We start from the raw sequence: 15068 nt of genomic DNA on the forward strand, positions 1-15068 counted from the left end.
AGCATAAAGTGATGGGTTTCACAGTACGAAAACAGATTGTTGGGGGATTCCAGGGAGGAGTCTTCTGAGTCCCAGCCCTGAAGTTGGGTGAACCTAGAGAGTCTGTGGGGAGAAGGACTGGAAAAGGGCTGTGGCAGGAAGAAGTCCATGAAGGCAGCAGCAAGGAGTCTGACAGGACAGACCTTGGCTGCTGGTTATAGGGTCTGTGGACTGGAACCCAGTTTAGTAGGAGGCCCTGGGTTCCCCTACCAGGCACTGGGGTAGTGGCATGGGGCCCAGAGACGGGAATAAGGCCAACTGAGCACCTTGAGGGAAATGTACGAAGATAATGGGGCCCAGAATCGGGGCCAAAGAGGTTTTGTGAGGACATTAGACTTTTATTAGTTAGACTTTGTTACCCTGTTTGGAAGTCCTCACTCTGCGTTTGTCAGCAACACGTCAGAGACCCTTTTTATTCTCAAGCAATTGCAAGGGGGAGAGTGCGCACGGACAGGGATTCCCCCTTCCTAGGCAGGTCTCCGCCAGATAAATAGTTAGGGCAAGCATTTATACCTTTTGTTACATACAATAATGATCAACTGCTGCATCTAGAATCATAGAATATCAGGGTTGGTAGGGACCTCAGGAGGTCATCTAGTCCAAGCCCCTGCTCAAAGCAGGACCAATCCCCAATTTTTGCCCCAGATTCCCTAAACAGCCCCCTCAAGGATTGAACTCACAACCCTGGGTTTAGCAGGCCAATGCTCAAACCACTGAGCTATCCCTCCCCCCATAAAGTTTATACATATTCCTTCCTGATATCTTACTTTTCTCAGCAGTTCCTGCTACAGTCTGCGTTCCATTCTTATCTAACACAAGGTCAAAACAGCATCTCTTACAGTTTTCCCACTCGCTTCCCACTGGCCCAGGCCCTGCCTTAAAGTCTCGCGTTATTAGAGTTAGAGTTAGCCTGACTCTTGCTCTATTCCTAAGAAAACTAAGATGTCTGCGTCCAAATTCCCTTTATCCCCCCGGGATAATGGAACATTCCATCAGGTGGCACACTGCTGAGAATCCCTGCTGGAGAGGAGCCGACGGTTTATCATGAAAATGCCAAGAGATCTTTAAGTGCAGCGTAGGTGCCCAAAGCAGTTAGTCATTCATTGGCTGGAAGCACTTGGCATTTCTCTCCAAGAATCTGGCTCTATTTTTAAAGTCTGACCCATCAACTAGATTGTGCTAATTCCAATATTCCTCGATTGTAACCCCATTGACTTGCAGTGCCGTGTCTAGGCAGGGTGAGCTCCCATGGCCAGGCTCACCAGAGTTTGTCCCTGGAGAGCTCAGACTGAGGCTGAACATCCCACCAGATTGCAGTTACCTGAAACGTTCTGCTTGTGTTTCAGCCAAGAGGACCCAACAAGATTGGGGTAGCTCTGGTAAGAACCTATTTGTTGGCGTTAATTGATTTGTGAAGCATCGTTCTCATGCATGGGAGTTCTGAGCATGCAATCCCAGGACAGTCAGTGGACATGCAGGTGGGTAAACTAGCCCAGCATTGGGCCCTTGAGCTCTCCAGTTAGAAATATAATCTTCTGAGCAAATTTGATATGAAAGTGACTGAGAGATATAGACATGGGACCCCACAAACTGCGCTGTTACAGTTTCACTTGGTTGAGACCCAGATTAAATCTGTCAAAAGTATTCATAAAAATACTCCAACTTAGTTCATTTCTGAAAAGTCTTTTACTGAAGTCATCAAAAGTCAGTACAAAAGTACTAGCATGACAGCAATACAAGTAATTATTTATATAACAGGCACCAATTTATAGCTTTACCATTGTAAGACAAATCCCACCTCGAATAGAACTATGAGCTTTCAATTCGATCTACTCATCGATAACGTATCATCAAAGCTTGCCCAAGCAGGTACCAGAGACACGCCCTCCATGTTTCTGGTTTCCCTTTGGAACGCTGGCAGAATAGCAGGCCAGCTTTGGACCTGGCAAGTCCCATCACCATGATTTGTGTTAGAGGGAAAAAGTGAGTAACACAAATATGACAATTGAGAAACCAGCAAACCGCTTCAGAGCAGCAACATGAACCAGGATGATGGATCCTCCAAACAGTAAATGGCTCAGAACACTGGGGAAGGCGATGCCGCCTCTAGTAGCTGTTGATAGGAAAAAGCAGATCAAAGAAGTGATAGGAAATTATTTCACACTGACAGAGATCTTTAAAGCTGGACACCGGTACCCTTCCCAACAGCTACTGGCATCTGTTTATGCCAGAGGGACAACATTAATCCATTTCCCCTCTGCAGGACACCCCATCCTGGGATTTTCCTGGGACATTCACCTCACTGGTGAGATATTTCACTGGCTTCCTCCCTCCTCAGCCTGCTTGTTCCTTTGGTATCAATCATTAGTGAGCACGTTTCACCCAAGCCAGTCCCAGAGGCTCTGATTTGGAGCTTGTTGTCTGCCACCTAAGTGTATTCCAGACCAGTTATGAATAAAAGACATGAGTCTATGAAAGACTGGCTGCAGACACCAGTAACACCATTTCTGTTTTGGGCTTGTTTTTTTTTATTGGCTTTAGGGAAAATGTGGAGCTGGGCAGAGAAGAGTCATTCCATTTCATGGAGGATTTTGATATTTCAAAATTTGCTTTTGTTCTGACATGGAATAAAAAGAACCCAAATTTTGAAATTCTCCACACAAGAGAAGGGAGCATCAGCTCTGGGACAGTCCACCAAGCAGACTGTCCCAGAGTCGGGGGCACTGGAAGTCCTGGGGTCAATGACTCTTAGGCAGCCCACCAGCCAAGCTGCCAAGGAGCCAGGCGGGTGAGCTGGCCAGAACCCAGGCAACGTTCTGACAGAACAGTGTCAAAATCAAAGTCTCTGCAAAAGGTTTAGAGTTTGACAAATTTTCAAATTCCAACGAGAAAATATTTTGTTGAGATTTTTCCGAGCTCTGGTAAAATAGTCCTGTTTCGTCCTTTGGGAGGATGTCGCCCCACTGGGGACAGAATGGGTCTAGTTATGAGAGGAGAGAGATAGAGACACACTTGTGGTGTTGGGTGAGGGGATGTGTGTTCAGCCTTTAGTTCAGAACAATGAAGTTGAATCATTAGTGCTCTAAGGGGTTATTTTCCTTACATTTATTTTCTGAAATCAACTGTGCCTGGAATTGAGTCAGACGTGAAGGTGCTCAGATACGAGTCATGAGCTCCATACGAGAACCTGGATAAATGGACAGAACGTGCAGTTCACCCCACTTTTTTCTCAAGTTGTTTCCCTGTGTATGACATGTTTGCCTGGTGGAGTTGGTCTTGGCCCTGCCCCTAAATACAGAGGGGAAGTTATGGTCAAATCAATGAAAACAAAATGTTTCTTTCTTACCAGAGTTGTCAACACACATTTGGTTCTTCTCTCCTACGGTACAAACAGAGAGGGTCAATGAAATGTGACCTCAGGTAGAATTTTCAACTCCATTCTACTATTTCCAGAGAAACATAGTAATTGTCAGACTGGATCCCGCCAACAGGCTACATCTAGCCTGGTGTCCTGTCCCTGACTGAGGTCAGGCCCAGCTGCATCAGGTGAAGCTGTAAGAAACCCCGGAGTGGAATTACCTACGCATACAGGAAATTACTTCCCCAACCCTGGCAGTTAGTGACTGCCTTATGACCTCAGGCCTAAGGGTTTATTGCTCTTTTAAAAACAATTTTTTATCCTATGTAACATAACTGTGGAGATTCTGTCTATATAAATAGTTAATTCCCATGGGTTCATATAATGCTGTTATAATATTTTTACATTATTCTCCATCCCATCATTCCTTATGCTTGCAAGCATTTATGTTTCCTTTATAGACCTAGCAGCACATTGAACAGAGCTTTTCATTGAGATTTGCACTGAACTCTCCACAATGAGGGCCAGGTTTCCTTCTGAGTTGATACAGCTCATTAACAATCCAGGGAAATTATTCCTCACAAAGTGCATTACCTTGAATGTGTGTCAGTGAATTTCACCTGATCTTGTGTTGCCCATTCACCCAACTTGGTTAGATCTCTCTGAAGTTCCTCACTGTCATCCCTAGTCCTGACTGCCCTAAATAATGTGCCATCTGCACACGATGCCACCTGACTGCTCCCTTTTCCACAGCCTGTGGATTTGCTGTGCTGTGTCTGAGGAGCCACAGCTGCTCTGCCACGGCTCTTGTGGACTCTGTACGAGACATGTGTGTGTTGAAGACTCGCAGTGTTTTGGGGCCTACACCTGTCTTCCTAGTGCTCCCATTGCCAGGGTGTCATAGAATCATAGAAGATTAGGGTTGGAAGAGACCTCAGGAGGTCATTTAGTCCAACCCCTTGCTCAAAGCAGGACACCTGGTGTCATGGGTGTCTAGGCATCTAGGCACCTTCTCTTTCCTAAGTGAGCACTTGGGACCCAGTGTCCACCCTCCCCAGCCCGAGGTCCTCCCTAGCAGCAAGAGTCGTGGCAGCCTGTCTCCCCTGGTCCTGGTGGCAAGTCCCCAAGTCAGCGTCCCTCTCATCAGCTCTCTCTGAAGAGGGGTTTTCAAATTCTCCACAGCAAATAGCCCTACACAGATATTTCTCATGTTCAGCCCAGTACTCACCACCCAGGTATGCACAGTTAAAATGGCTGCAGGTCTGGTTTGTGCTCCGGAGGACAAAGCGGTTACTCCCTTGTCTTCGGGACACATTGAATATCTCATGGACTGGGATTAATACTTCTTCCTCCTCCTGAATGCATGAGAAGGCCCTGATCTCAACACCAGAGCAAGTGTGAATGGTGAGCAATGTGTCCATGCCAAATTTCTTAGCTACTCCTATATCAAAAGACGAAGAGGCAAAGTATCCAAACCTAATGTGACCTGATCCCGTGTGCTGAAGTCTGACAGAAACCCCCCGGTACACCGTCCTTTTGTACATCATATCACACCTCCCTCGTAAGAGCTGTGAAGCTCTTGTCAAATAATAATGAAAGGCTTTGAAGTGGAAACTGGCCATGTAATGAGCTCGAGATGTCCCAGCCCCTCTGACTGCCGCATTCAACTCACTGTGAAAGTCATTGTCAGTGTAGGCTATAATGGCTCTTCCATGCTCATCTTTAAAGCCTGTGGGCAGAGAAATCTTTTTCTTTACAAGTTCCCATTTTTTTTCTGAGTTTTCCCACACCCTGCTAAACAGTGAGGACATGGACTTTTCTTTTTCTAGCAGTCCAGGTGCAATTCCATCCATTTCTTCAGCACATGCTAGATATTGGTCATCAAAAGCGTCATCCATCATGCTCAGCTCCACCTGACATTTTGCCTGGGAGAATAAAGGAAATGTACGGTCACATTAGCATTTGTGTTACAATAGCATCTAAAGGTCCCACCCAGGATCAGGGCCCTGTTGTGCTCGGCCCAGTACAAACACACTGGAAGATGGCCTCTGCCCCAAGACAGAGGAAAGGTGGGAGAAAGGGATGGGACACACAAGCAGAATTCTCAGTGTGTTGCTTGGCAAATGTCACACTGGCGCCTCGATTTTTTTGGGAGGGAGGAGCGGGGTGGGTGTGATGCATTTGTAGCTGCCCTGTAGTAATTGATTAATACTGTCTGTTGCCCTGGTTCCTGGGGAAAAGAAGCAGGGATGGATACAAGAGGTCTGGGAATGCAGGGGATCAGAAAATCTGTGTCAGGTTTAACAAGGAACCCTTAGTTAAGAGGGGAGAGGGAGTTGTTCAAGGGAGCCAGGCTCAAAGACAGGTCCAGCTGGGGTGCAGAGAGCCTGCCTACATTAGCCCCAGGGGATGGTAGCCCTTTAGGTAAGACTGATGTGAGTGTGGACTGTGGGTTGTTTTAAAATCCGGTTTCTCTAAACGATTTGTTCCCACAGTAAAATGAACAACACTTCTTTGGTGTCGGCAGATACAACACTGCGCCCCGACTCCCGAAGGGATGAACCGCAGGGACCTGAACTCAGCCGGAGCTGCTGGGTAAGCACGATGGACACACAGGTACCTCAGCCCAGGGCCCCGTCTGAGAGTGGGAGAATCACAGGATTCCTGCCCAGGAGGGTAAAGGCACAAGGCCTGACACCCGAAGGGATGCACTCAGAGACCAGAGAACCATGTACCCATGACAGAGGTGTTTTTAGTTTACTGGGGTCTATGTTAGTGTAATAAATATATTGTGGGCAGATGTAGGGTTGGGAAGAAAGGCAGGAAGGGATACATCAATAGGAAAGACAAAGCAAGGGGAACAAGGGACATAGAAGTTGCAGTGGGGGAGGTTTAGGTTGGATATTAGGAAAAACTTTTTCACTAGGAGGGTGGTGAAACACTGGAATGCGTTACCTAGGGAGGTGGTAGAATCTCCTTCCTTAGAGGTTTTTAAGGTCAGGCTTGACAAAGCCCTGGCTGGGATGATTTAACTGGGAATTGGTCCTGCTTCGAGCAGGGGGTTGGACTAGATGACCTTCTGGGGTCCCTTCCAACCCTGATATTCTATGATTCTATGATTCTAAGGGAGGGCGCTAGGAGGGACTGAGATCCCAATCCACTCCCACAGGAATATCTAGAAACTACCCCCATTTACCTCAGAGGGAGTCAGTGGGTTGCCATCTCCATATGCCTGCCATGCACTGCATGCTCCAGGGCTGGCGGTGCCCGTGGGAAGGTTCCATCTAGGATCAAACCCCCGAATGCACATGGAGGACGGCAACACTGTTGTGGTGGGTTGTATAAACCCCACACTGGTTAACCAGGGCTTAACGGGAGCCTGAGCCCCTTTAGGCTGTGGGGTGGCACCTGGAGGGGTGTTAGGCACAACTGCTGATCAAACCCAGCTGGGGTGGCTGGGGATGTCCCCGCTTGGGCTAAAGGCAGAGAAAGGCTTGGAGCCAGAACTGGAGAGCCCATAGCCAGGAGAAGGCCTGGGAGGCTGGGGGTAGTGAAGCCTGCGGCCAGAGGTGAGTTGCCTCAGGTCAGGAGGAAGCCAGAGGCAGTGTTGGTAAAGCCTAGGGGTCGTTTGGACTGGAGTTTGAGGGGCTGCAGGGAGAGGGGGAAGACCTCGGCAGTCCCTCTCCTGGCAGTAAAGAGTGGAGAGACCTGAGGGGAACAGGAAGGCTCCCGCAGGGTGGGGAGGAAGCCTGAGCCAGGCAGAAATTAGTTTAATTTTGTTCTTTTGGTTTGGGATTGTGTTGGGGGATTCCACGGGGGAGCCCTGCGAGCCCAGCCCTGAAAGAAGGGTGAGCCGGGGGAGGCTGTGCGGGCTGGAAAAGGGCTGTGGTAGGAAGATGTCAAGGGAGGCAGCAGCAAGGAGTCTGACGGAACAGACCTTGGCTGCTGCTCAGAGGGTCCCTGGACTGGAACCCAGTTTTGTGGGAGGGCCGGGGTTCCCCTACCAGCCACTGCGGAAGGGGTTGTGGGGCCCTGATTAGACAAACACTTGTCCAGGCTGGTCTCAGCCCACAACCCTGCACTAGATGACCTCTCAAGATCCCTTCCAGCCCTACATGTCTGTGGGTCTAAGGCAGTGTGGATGCCTGCATAGTCTTGAGCAGAAACACAAGAAAATACAGAGTGCTTCACTGGCAAAGCTCAAGAGTTTACCTGAGGGATTCCCAGCCAGGTGTGAAGACAGAAGTATGTCAAGGGGATCAGCAGAGGCTTCATCATGGTTCCAACATCCCTGTGCAGCTGCAGGAAAATCCATCAGGAAAATCAGTGGAGATTTGGGGGGAAAGAACACACCAAACCTAAACATCCTCCCGATTGTTTCACCGTGATCCATTGTTCCACATTCAGTAACTAGGATTTCCCAGGTGGGAATTGGTAATCTCCCAGACTGCAGCCCAGCCGTAACGGAGGTGGGTTTGATCCTGAAATACAGTTCTCAGCTAGGGGGAGGGGAGTAGTTGTGGGGAAATCCTGCTTTCACTTCATGGTGATCACATTTCCCTAAAAGCCTTTGGGAGTTAGAAATATGATCCGTAGTGCTGCTGTGTTTACTTGTAAGTGCCGTTACACAGCACAATACACAGAAACCAGCGGTCAGGCAGGTCTGTTGATCATATCCTAGGGAATGTGGCTAAAATAATGACATAGCTCAATATTTCAGTACCTCACCCAAGTGCCTGGTCAAGTGTTTGCTTGGCAACTACCTTATACACTCTGTGCCTTGCTGCTTAGTTCTGCCCTGTGGCTAACGGGGTGATCAATGACTCAGATGTCAAACACCAGGGCTGATCCGGTCACAATCATATGGCCCCTCTCAGAGACACAAACACAGGCCATGGTCACCTGGCCAGGTCAGGGACCCAAACCCTAGCTACATGGAGACAAACAGCAAACAGACCAGCATGCAACTTACCAAGTCCCTTTACCTCCATGCACCAGATCCATGGCTACGCCCTGAAAAACTCCCCTGCTTGCCTCTCCTCTTTGCCTGCTGAGCCGATCCCTGGTTTAGAGGGTATGGTGGGGACTTGGGTCTTTGGGGGTTGATTTTCTGGCCAGGGAAAGGGATCCAGGCATTGAAATTTGGAGTCTGGACCCTGGGGGAGAACCAGTGACATGGGGACTAGGGAGTGGCAGTGTCTTGTTCAGGGAAAGCAGAGGTAGGGCCAGGAGTGGGAAGCAACAGGCTTGGGGTGTTTCCAGGGAAGGATGGGACTTCCACTGAACACCTGGAAATGCCATCCCTCCCCTGCCAGGTGGATAGAAAATGAATCTGAACACATTTCATATTTCTTTTAATAACAATGGGCCAGGTGATGCATCTTCGTTTGAAATGGATCTTCCATTGTAGTTTGACACTGCCAATGTAAGCAGGGTCTGCTGACTTCTTCCCTGACAGCTAGCTGGGAGGGGAGAAACTTCCGGAGAAAACTGTATTTACATAAACACACCTACTCTGCTTAGACACCTACTCTGCTTAGATAGAACGCTGTTGCTCAAAATTATCAACTTTGGCTAGGGTTGGGTTATAAATCAGTGGGGAAAGTAACTAAAATACATTCCTCATGGATTGTATTTTCTAAATGGACAACCTACACTAAGTTCTCAATTACTGAGGGACAATCTTCACTCATTGCTATATTTGCCTTCCACAACCGACACTCTGAATAACTTTTCATGAGTGATGTACCCAAATACTTGGATGCTAATAAACTGTATTCTTAAATTTATTCACCTTAATTTAGGTTATTGCTGATTATGCACTGTATGTATCTTACAACTTTAAAAACAAACTTTGTATTTGTGGATAATCTAAGCAGTATACCCAGATGTACAGACACTCTTTTCTTAACCTGTGACTAACATTAGCTTTAATTAAAAAAATTAAAACTGAATGCAGGGGTAGTGAAATGCTGTTACCAATATTGGTCGCATTATTGTAATACAGGGAAGCAGGACTGTGCTTAACTGTCCCAAATGAGGGGGTCATCCTCAGATGAAAGAACCTTGTTAAGCCAGGGGCTCAAACGCAGAGCCCTGTGAAAGTAAGAGGGGTGGGGACAGCTGTCCCAGCCAGGAGGTGTGCGGATTCTCCCTAGGAGTCCCCAGATTGTTTTGACCCTTTCCTTCCCACAGCTCAAAGAAAGAGCTAAATAGGCTTCATTAGGAACCTCTTTTGTTTTTTTTAAATGCTCAATCAGAGCAGAAATAAGTTGTGGTAGGACTGTGTTTCTGCCCAACCTGCTAAGAGCTAAAAATTACTGAGAGCTGAAATCGCTTGAGATGGGGCAGTGTCTCTGCCGAGCCTGCAGAGAGCTGAGCATCACTAAGATACTGAGGTGCAGAGGTCACAGCAGAGAGGCAGGTGGCAGCAGAATGTGACTAGCAGTTGGCTTGTGAACGAGTGGCTGGTGAGGCGGTGATCAGAGCGAGTGGCCAGCAGGGTGGCTGGCAGAGAGGGTCAGCGAGCGAGTGCCTGAGCAGCGGAGTGAATAAGGTACCTCTATACCCCCCACTCCACCCAGGGTGGGAGGTGAACTCTGCAGATGCACCTCTGAACCCTTGGTCTGCACTGACCAAGGTCAGCAACTCTGAATGGGGTGCAGAGAAGAGTCGGGTATGGGATAGGGATTTTTGAGTTGCTGGACTTAAGAACTTGAGGGGGAAAGATCACTGCCCAACTTACTTGGGGGTGGATCTGTTGCTCATGGTTTATGTTTATGAACCCTGTTTGTGGCATTTTCCCAAATTAACACCAAGTTACTTCCCTCCTTTTATTAAAAGTTTCTTTTGTATGCTCAGACTCCGTGCTTGCCTCTCAGAGGTGCCCGGGGGTGGTGTGTAATTTTCCCAGGTTACTGGGTGGGGGCTTGCGCCGGTTCTCTGTTGTATCGATAGAAAGGAACCCCTAGACAATGAACCGGGCCCTGGTTGCTGCTGGCTTTGCCTGGCAGAAGGGTTACACCAAAATATATCTGAGCTTTGACACATTTGGGGGAATCCAGCCACATTCTCAGTGCTTCATGTTTTCTTTTTTAAGGCAGGATCCCCTTTTGAATGTAAGTCCAAATAAATGCCTGATTCTCAAGGAGAGAACACCACCTTTCCACTGTAAAACCCCATTTGTGTGCTTTTCTGAACCTCAGACTGATTTTTTTACACATTTCCTCTCTCTGTCTCAGCCATCTTCCTGTAGAACCAGTAATGGAGTTGCTCTCCAAAGACTCCGTTGGCTATAACTTCGCCTGGGGTTTGTAGGAGAGTTGAAGGCTCTGCAAAATACTGAATACAATTCCAGACTGTGTTACTTTTTCACACATCTTCTCTAGGGCTGACGGGAAGACACTGTAGATTTCACCAGGCCCTGCTCATACACTCTGTACCTCGGGAAAACACCCAGCACCCCCATGTTCATCCTTGTAAAATGATTGTGTGGTATCTAATGCAAAGTTTGTCATGTTGGGTGTCTTCATAAGGCTAAAGATGCACTGAGCATTATTGTTATAGGTTATAATTTCATGTATATAGTTATGAGGCTGAAAATGTGTCCTCATGGCTTTAAACAAGCCCAGACAAAAACTTTCCAAGAGCAGAGGGGCAGTTCACATTTCATCAGGGCATGTATGGAACAAACCCAGCCCAGCCTCACAGGAACAAGGGACACTGGCCTTGGCAGCAACAAAGGATCTGTTGGACTCTCAAGTGAATCACCCCCTTCCTTTGGTCAGTTTGGGATTGCAATGAGGTAATGCTCATCTGAGTCTGAAGGGGGAGTGTGCAAAGCCAAGAGGGAAGAAAGAACATGATAAAAGGGAGAGACGTTTACCATGCTCTTCCTCTCTCTTCCACCTCCATCTACAGACACCACCACCAAGCGACTGAAGTGCTAATCAAAGGGGAGAGCCTGCTTGAAGGGCAACCAGCCAGCCTGTGGTGAGAAGCATCTAAGTTTGTAAGGGCACTGAAAGTATTAAGAGCGGCTTAGAATGCGTTTTGCTTTTATTTCATTTGAACAAATCCAAACTGTTGTGCTTTGACTTATAATCACTTAAAATCTATCTTTGTAGTTAATAAATTTGTTTGTTTCTTCTACCTGAAGCAGTGCGTTCGGTTTGAAGCGTGTCAGAGACTCCCCTTGGGATAACAAGCCTGGTGCATGTCAATTTCTTTGTTAAATTGATGAACTCATATAAGCTTGCAGCTTCCTGCTGGCATAACTGGACACTGCAAGACGGAGGTTCCTAGGGTTGGGTCTGGGAGCGGAGATATTGGCTAGTGTCATTCAGTTGCACAATCCAAACAGCTTACATGCCAGAGGCTGTGCATGAACAGCCCAGAGGCTGTGCATGAACAGCCCAGGAGTGGGGGTTCTCACAGCAGCGCAAGGTAAGTCTGGCTCCCAGAGCTGAGGATTGGAGTGACCTAGTAGATCACAAGTCCAGATAACACTAGAGGGGAGCATCACACCTGCCCCTAGAAATTCAGTAAAATATCACTAAAATGTGGATAAATATTCCTTCTGTTACAGGATTTTCTTCCCCTTAATGTAATCTTGCCTCGGCATGGAAGCATGATATAGGCCTTGCTAGAGCCCTAGGCGTAACTAACAGTGTGAACCAAAGGCTGTGAACCAGAGTAGGCCTGGCCTGGGCAATATAGCAACACACCAGGTATTGGCTAAAACCAAGTAAGCACAGTCCTGACTGGAGATGTTGGTACAGGACACCCAGAGTTCTCAAGTAACGGCGTGAACACATTCCGAGGAGATGGTACAGGGACATGCCGATCTGAGTAAGATAAGGATGGGATGACAGGATAATGGATGGGGATGTTTTGGTCGAATTAGCAGGTACCAGGATAAGGCCGGTAACCATCCACATCTGGAGTGCAATCTGTAACTTGTCTGTGTTAATGTATAAAAGGAGAAGCCATAGGAGGGGCACCTTTGTCCAGCTGAGGGGGCAGCGTCCCAGGCACTGACTGAGCTGGTTCATTGTCACACACATTCGTATGTTAGTGTCCCTGAAGTTACTAGTGGGAGCTAGGGCCATGCTTTGGTGACAATAAACCTGGACGAGTGCCTTCACCACTGAACTGAGATGGTCCCTTAGTGAAACTCAGTGGGGTTTTTTGGTTGACCCTCTGCCAATACCAGGAGAAAGGGGAAGAGCGGAGAAGAAATTAGGATCCTGAGGCTGACAGTCCCCAGGGCCAATGGGAGAGGCCAATGCTCCAGGTCAGCCTGATTGACAGGGCAGGCAGGCCAATGAGGGACTCAGGAGCCCAGGGACCAGGTGTGAGCTGGAGCTGCCAGGGACAGAGTAGGGCAGAGCTAAGGAGAGAGCTGCAGCCAGAGCTGGGCTGGGTGCAGAGCTGGGGCAGCGCAGACCAGTTGCCCCGATGAGGATCCAGGGCTTAGCTGTAATGAGGAGCCGCGGGCCCAGAGCCAGGCTAGCGGGTGCCGGCTGTGTCACCTCTAACACTGCAGCTGAGTGCAGTGAGTGGCTGGGAGAGCCGGGGGTACGGGGGAGTGCAAGGATACATCACCCGACCAGATCCCTTGCAAGCTGCACTCAGCAGGGAAACACGAACCCGACAGGGGAGCCAATGCTGGGGAGAAGGGTCCTGCCACCTAGATTCTGTGGGCGTGTGGCCACTGCCAGAGCAGGGGTCTGACCTGCACACCCAGGGCCTGGGAGGGAGGCCTGGGATGTGTAAAGAACAGACTGTGAACTTCCCTTATGTCCCAGAGACGCTGTTTGTGGTTTCCCCATGCCTACGGGGCGGGTTCCTTGTTTCACCTTTCCCATTTTCCCTTATTTCTCTTACTGCTGCTGCTGCTGTTTAATAAATTGTATGTAGTTTGAACTGAATGCAGTGCTCAATGGGTACGGGAGACAGCACCCCGGAGCGGGGCCACCCTAGCTCCTGTCCTAAGTGACCACCACAAGATGGGGGGGTTACTTCCCCCAGGAGTCCTGGGCCCAGCCTTGTTGGGGTTATGAGGACTCTGCCACACAGGAGAGTGGAAGAGGAGTCCCTGAGGTCAGGCAGGCCTCTGGGTAAAGGGAGCTGGGGTGGGGACTTATCCTTTCGCCAACCGATTCCAGGGGTAGTGCAGAAGCCAGGAAAGTTCCCCACAATAGCGGGAACATTCCCCAGTTTACATTTGCACGCATGGGTATGTCTGGAGAGGAGTTTTGAAGTCCTAATTTCAGTGGGGTTAAGGTCAGCCACGTGTATGGCGGGAGGGGATGTAACGGTGCCCCTGACCAGCTACATCAGCGTAAAAACTACAGAGCCCCTGACAGAGAAAAATAACAGATATAAATCTGTCCTGGTAAAAAGATGTGGGACGGCTCTCAGTGATTTTGCTCCAAAGTGAGCCAGCTCTTACTCTGGTTGTGAGAGGGCTCAGTGGGGTGGGGATCCAGATGCAGCTGGTTGGGGCCTGGTGGGGTAGGTAGATCCAGGTGCAGGTGGCTCGTCGAGAGGGTCTATAAAGAAATCTATGGTGGAGAGTCCGCAAAAATTCAGGGTAGTTGTGTCAGTAGAGGATGGATCTTTACAACAAACAATCAGGGATGTTTGCACTCTACGGAAACAGGTGTGGTCAATGTCTTTTATGATGTACATGTGAGCAAAATAAGCAGATTTTTTTTGTTTTCACTGCAGAGGGTTTTAAAACATTTCCGTAGTTTCCCCATCCCAAAAGCTTTTATAATTTTATAACAAGTTAAAGCTCTAAAATCAACTCAACAGAAAATATTGGACTTTTCAGACTGTGCACCCCTCAGATTCTACCCTCTGATATTACAATCTGCATAACAAACATGCCCAGAGCTCCCAACCCAGATTGTGGCCCCGTTGTGCTAGGGGCTGTCCATAGGGAGGCTGTGCCAATCCCCAAAATCTTACAATCTAGAGCAGACAAAGGCTGGTAGAAGAAAGCGAGGTAGAGTGACTTGCCCATTGTCACACCCAGCGGGCCAGGGGCAGAGGTGGGAGGAAAGCCTTGGTCTCCTCGCTCCAAGTCAGCTGCCTTATCCACTGGCCCACCCTCCCCCTCGGTTCCACAGGTACTGGACAGGTGTAACTGCAGGCAGATTTCTATCATCGTCTAACCTGTTGTCTAGAGATAAATGCAGCAGAAGTGTCTGTAATTAAGATAATGAAGAGTAAGGATTTAATGATGTTACTATACCTGACTTTCCCAAGTGTGTCTGAGTCCCTGGCAGGCTGCTAGCCTGAGCAAGAGATGGCTGCAGTTGTAGAACTTAATCTGCAGTGTTCATGACACAGGAAATAGTTTGACTTTATCTAAGAAACGGCCCTGCAGACTTTCACTTTCGGAACGAACGGTGTTTGCGGTTTTTTTTTAGGAAATAAGGGCCTGATCTAAATCCCCCTGAAGTCAATGGAAAGACTCCCATTGATTTCAAGGGGCTTTGGGTCAGGCCTGTACAAAGTCAAAACGTTACGATGAGCTAGGGCCAGGGCTCCTGAGTATTCCCAATAACACCAGTTTCCAAACATATCCACAAAACTACCCCCATTTTATCCTCTGTGCTTCCTGTTCTAGGGTTCTTTACCTCCCTGTCCCAGATGTTAA

General features: G+C 48.4%; 1 protein-coding gene across 3 annotated transcripts; it reads right to left on the reverse strand.

Moving 5' to 3' along the window:
* Positions 1–1706: 1706 nt before the first annotated feature.
* LOC140907389 (ecto-ADP-ribosyltransferase 5-like) lies at positions 1707–14796 on the reverse strand. Of its 3 annotated transcripts, none has more exons than XM_073333259.1 (5): positions 14661–14796; positions 7610–7696; positions 5070–5322; positions 3386–3418; positions 1707–2152 (listed from the first exon to the last, which is right to left on the reverse strand). In XM_073333259.1, exons 2-5 carry the CDS (start codon positions 7673–7675, stop codon positions 2010–2012), a joined length of 495 nt encoding a protein of 164 aa, XP_073189360.1. In that variant the 5' UTR covers positions 7676–7696; positions 14661–14796; the 3' UTR covers positions 1707–2009. The 3 variants fall into 3 exon arrangements, with proteins under 3 accessions (XP_073189360.1, XP_073189350.1, XP_073189342.1); XM_073333249.1 differs by having other exon boundaries at positions 4626–5322; positions 14661–14792; XM_073333241.1 differs by lacking the exons at positions 1707–2152; positions 3386–3418 and having other exon boundaries at positions 3509–5322; positions 14661–14794.
* Between the last annotated feature and the right edge of the window lie 272 nt (positions 14797–15068).

The sequence above is a fragment of the Lepidochelys kempii genome, chromosome 1 (genome assembly GCF_965140265.1).
Source record: "Lepidochelys kempii isolate rLepKem1 chromosome 1, rLepKem1.hap2, whole genome shotgun sequence".
Classification (NCBI taxonomy): domain Eukaryota; kingdom Metazoa; phylum Chordata; order Testudines; family Cheloniidae; genus Lepidochelys; species Lepidochelys kempii.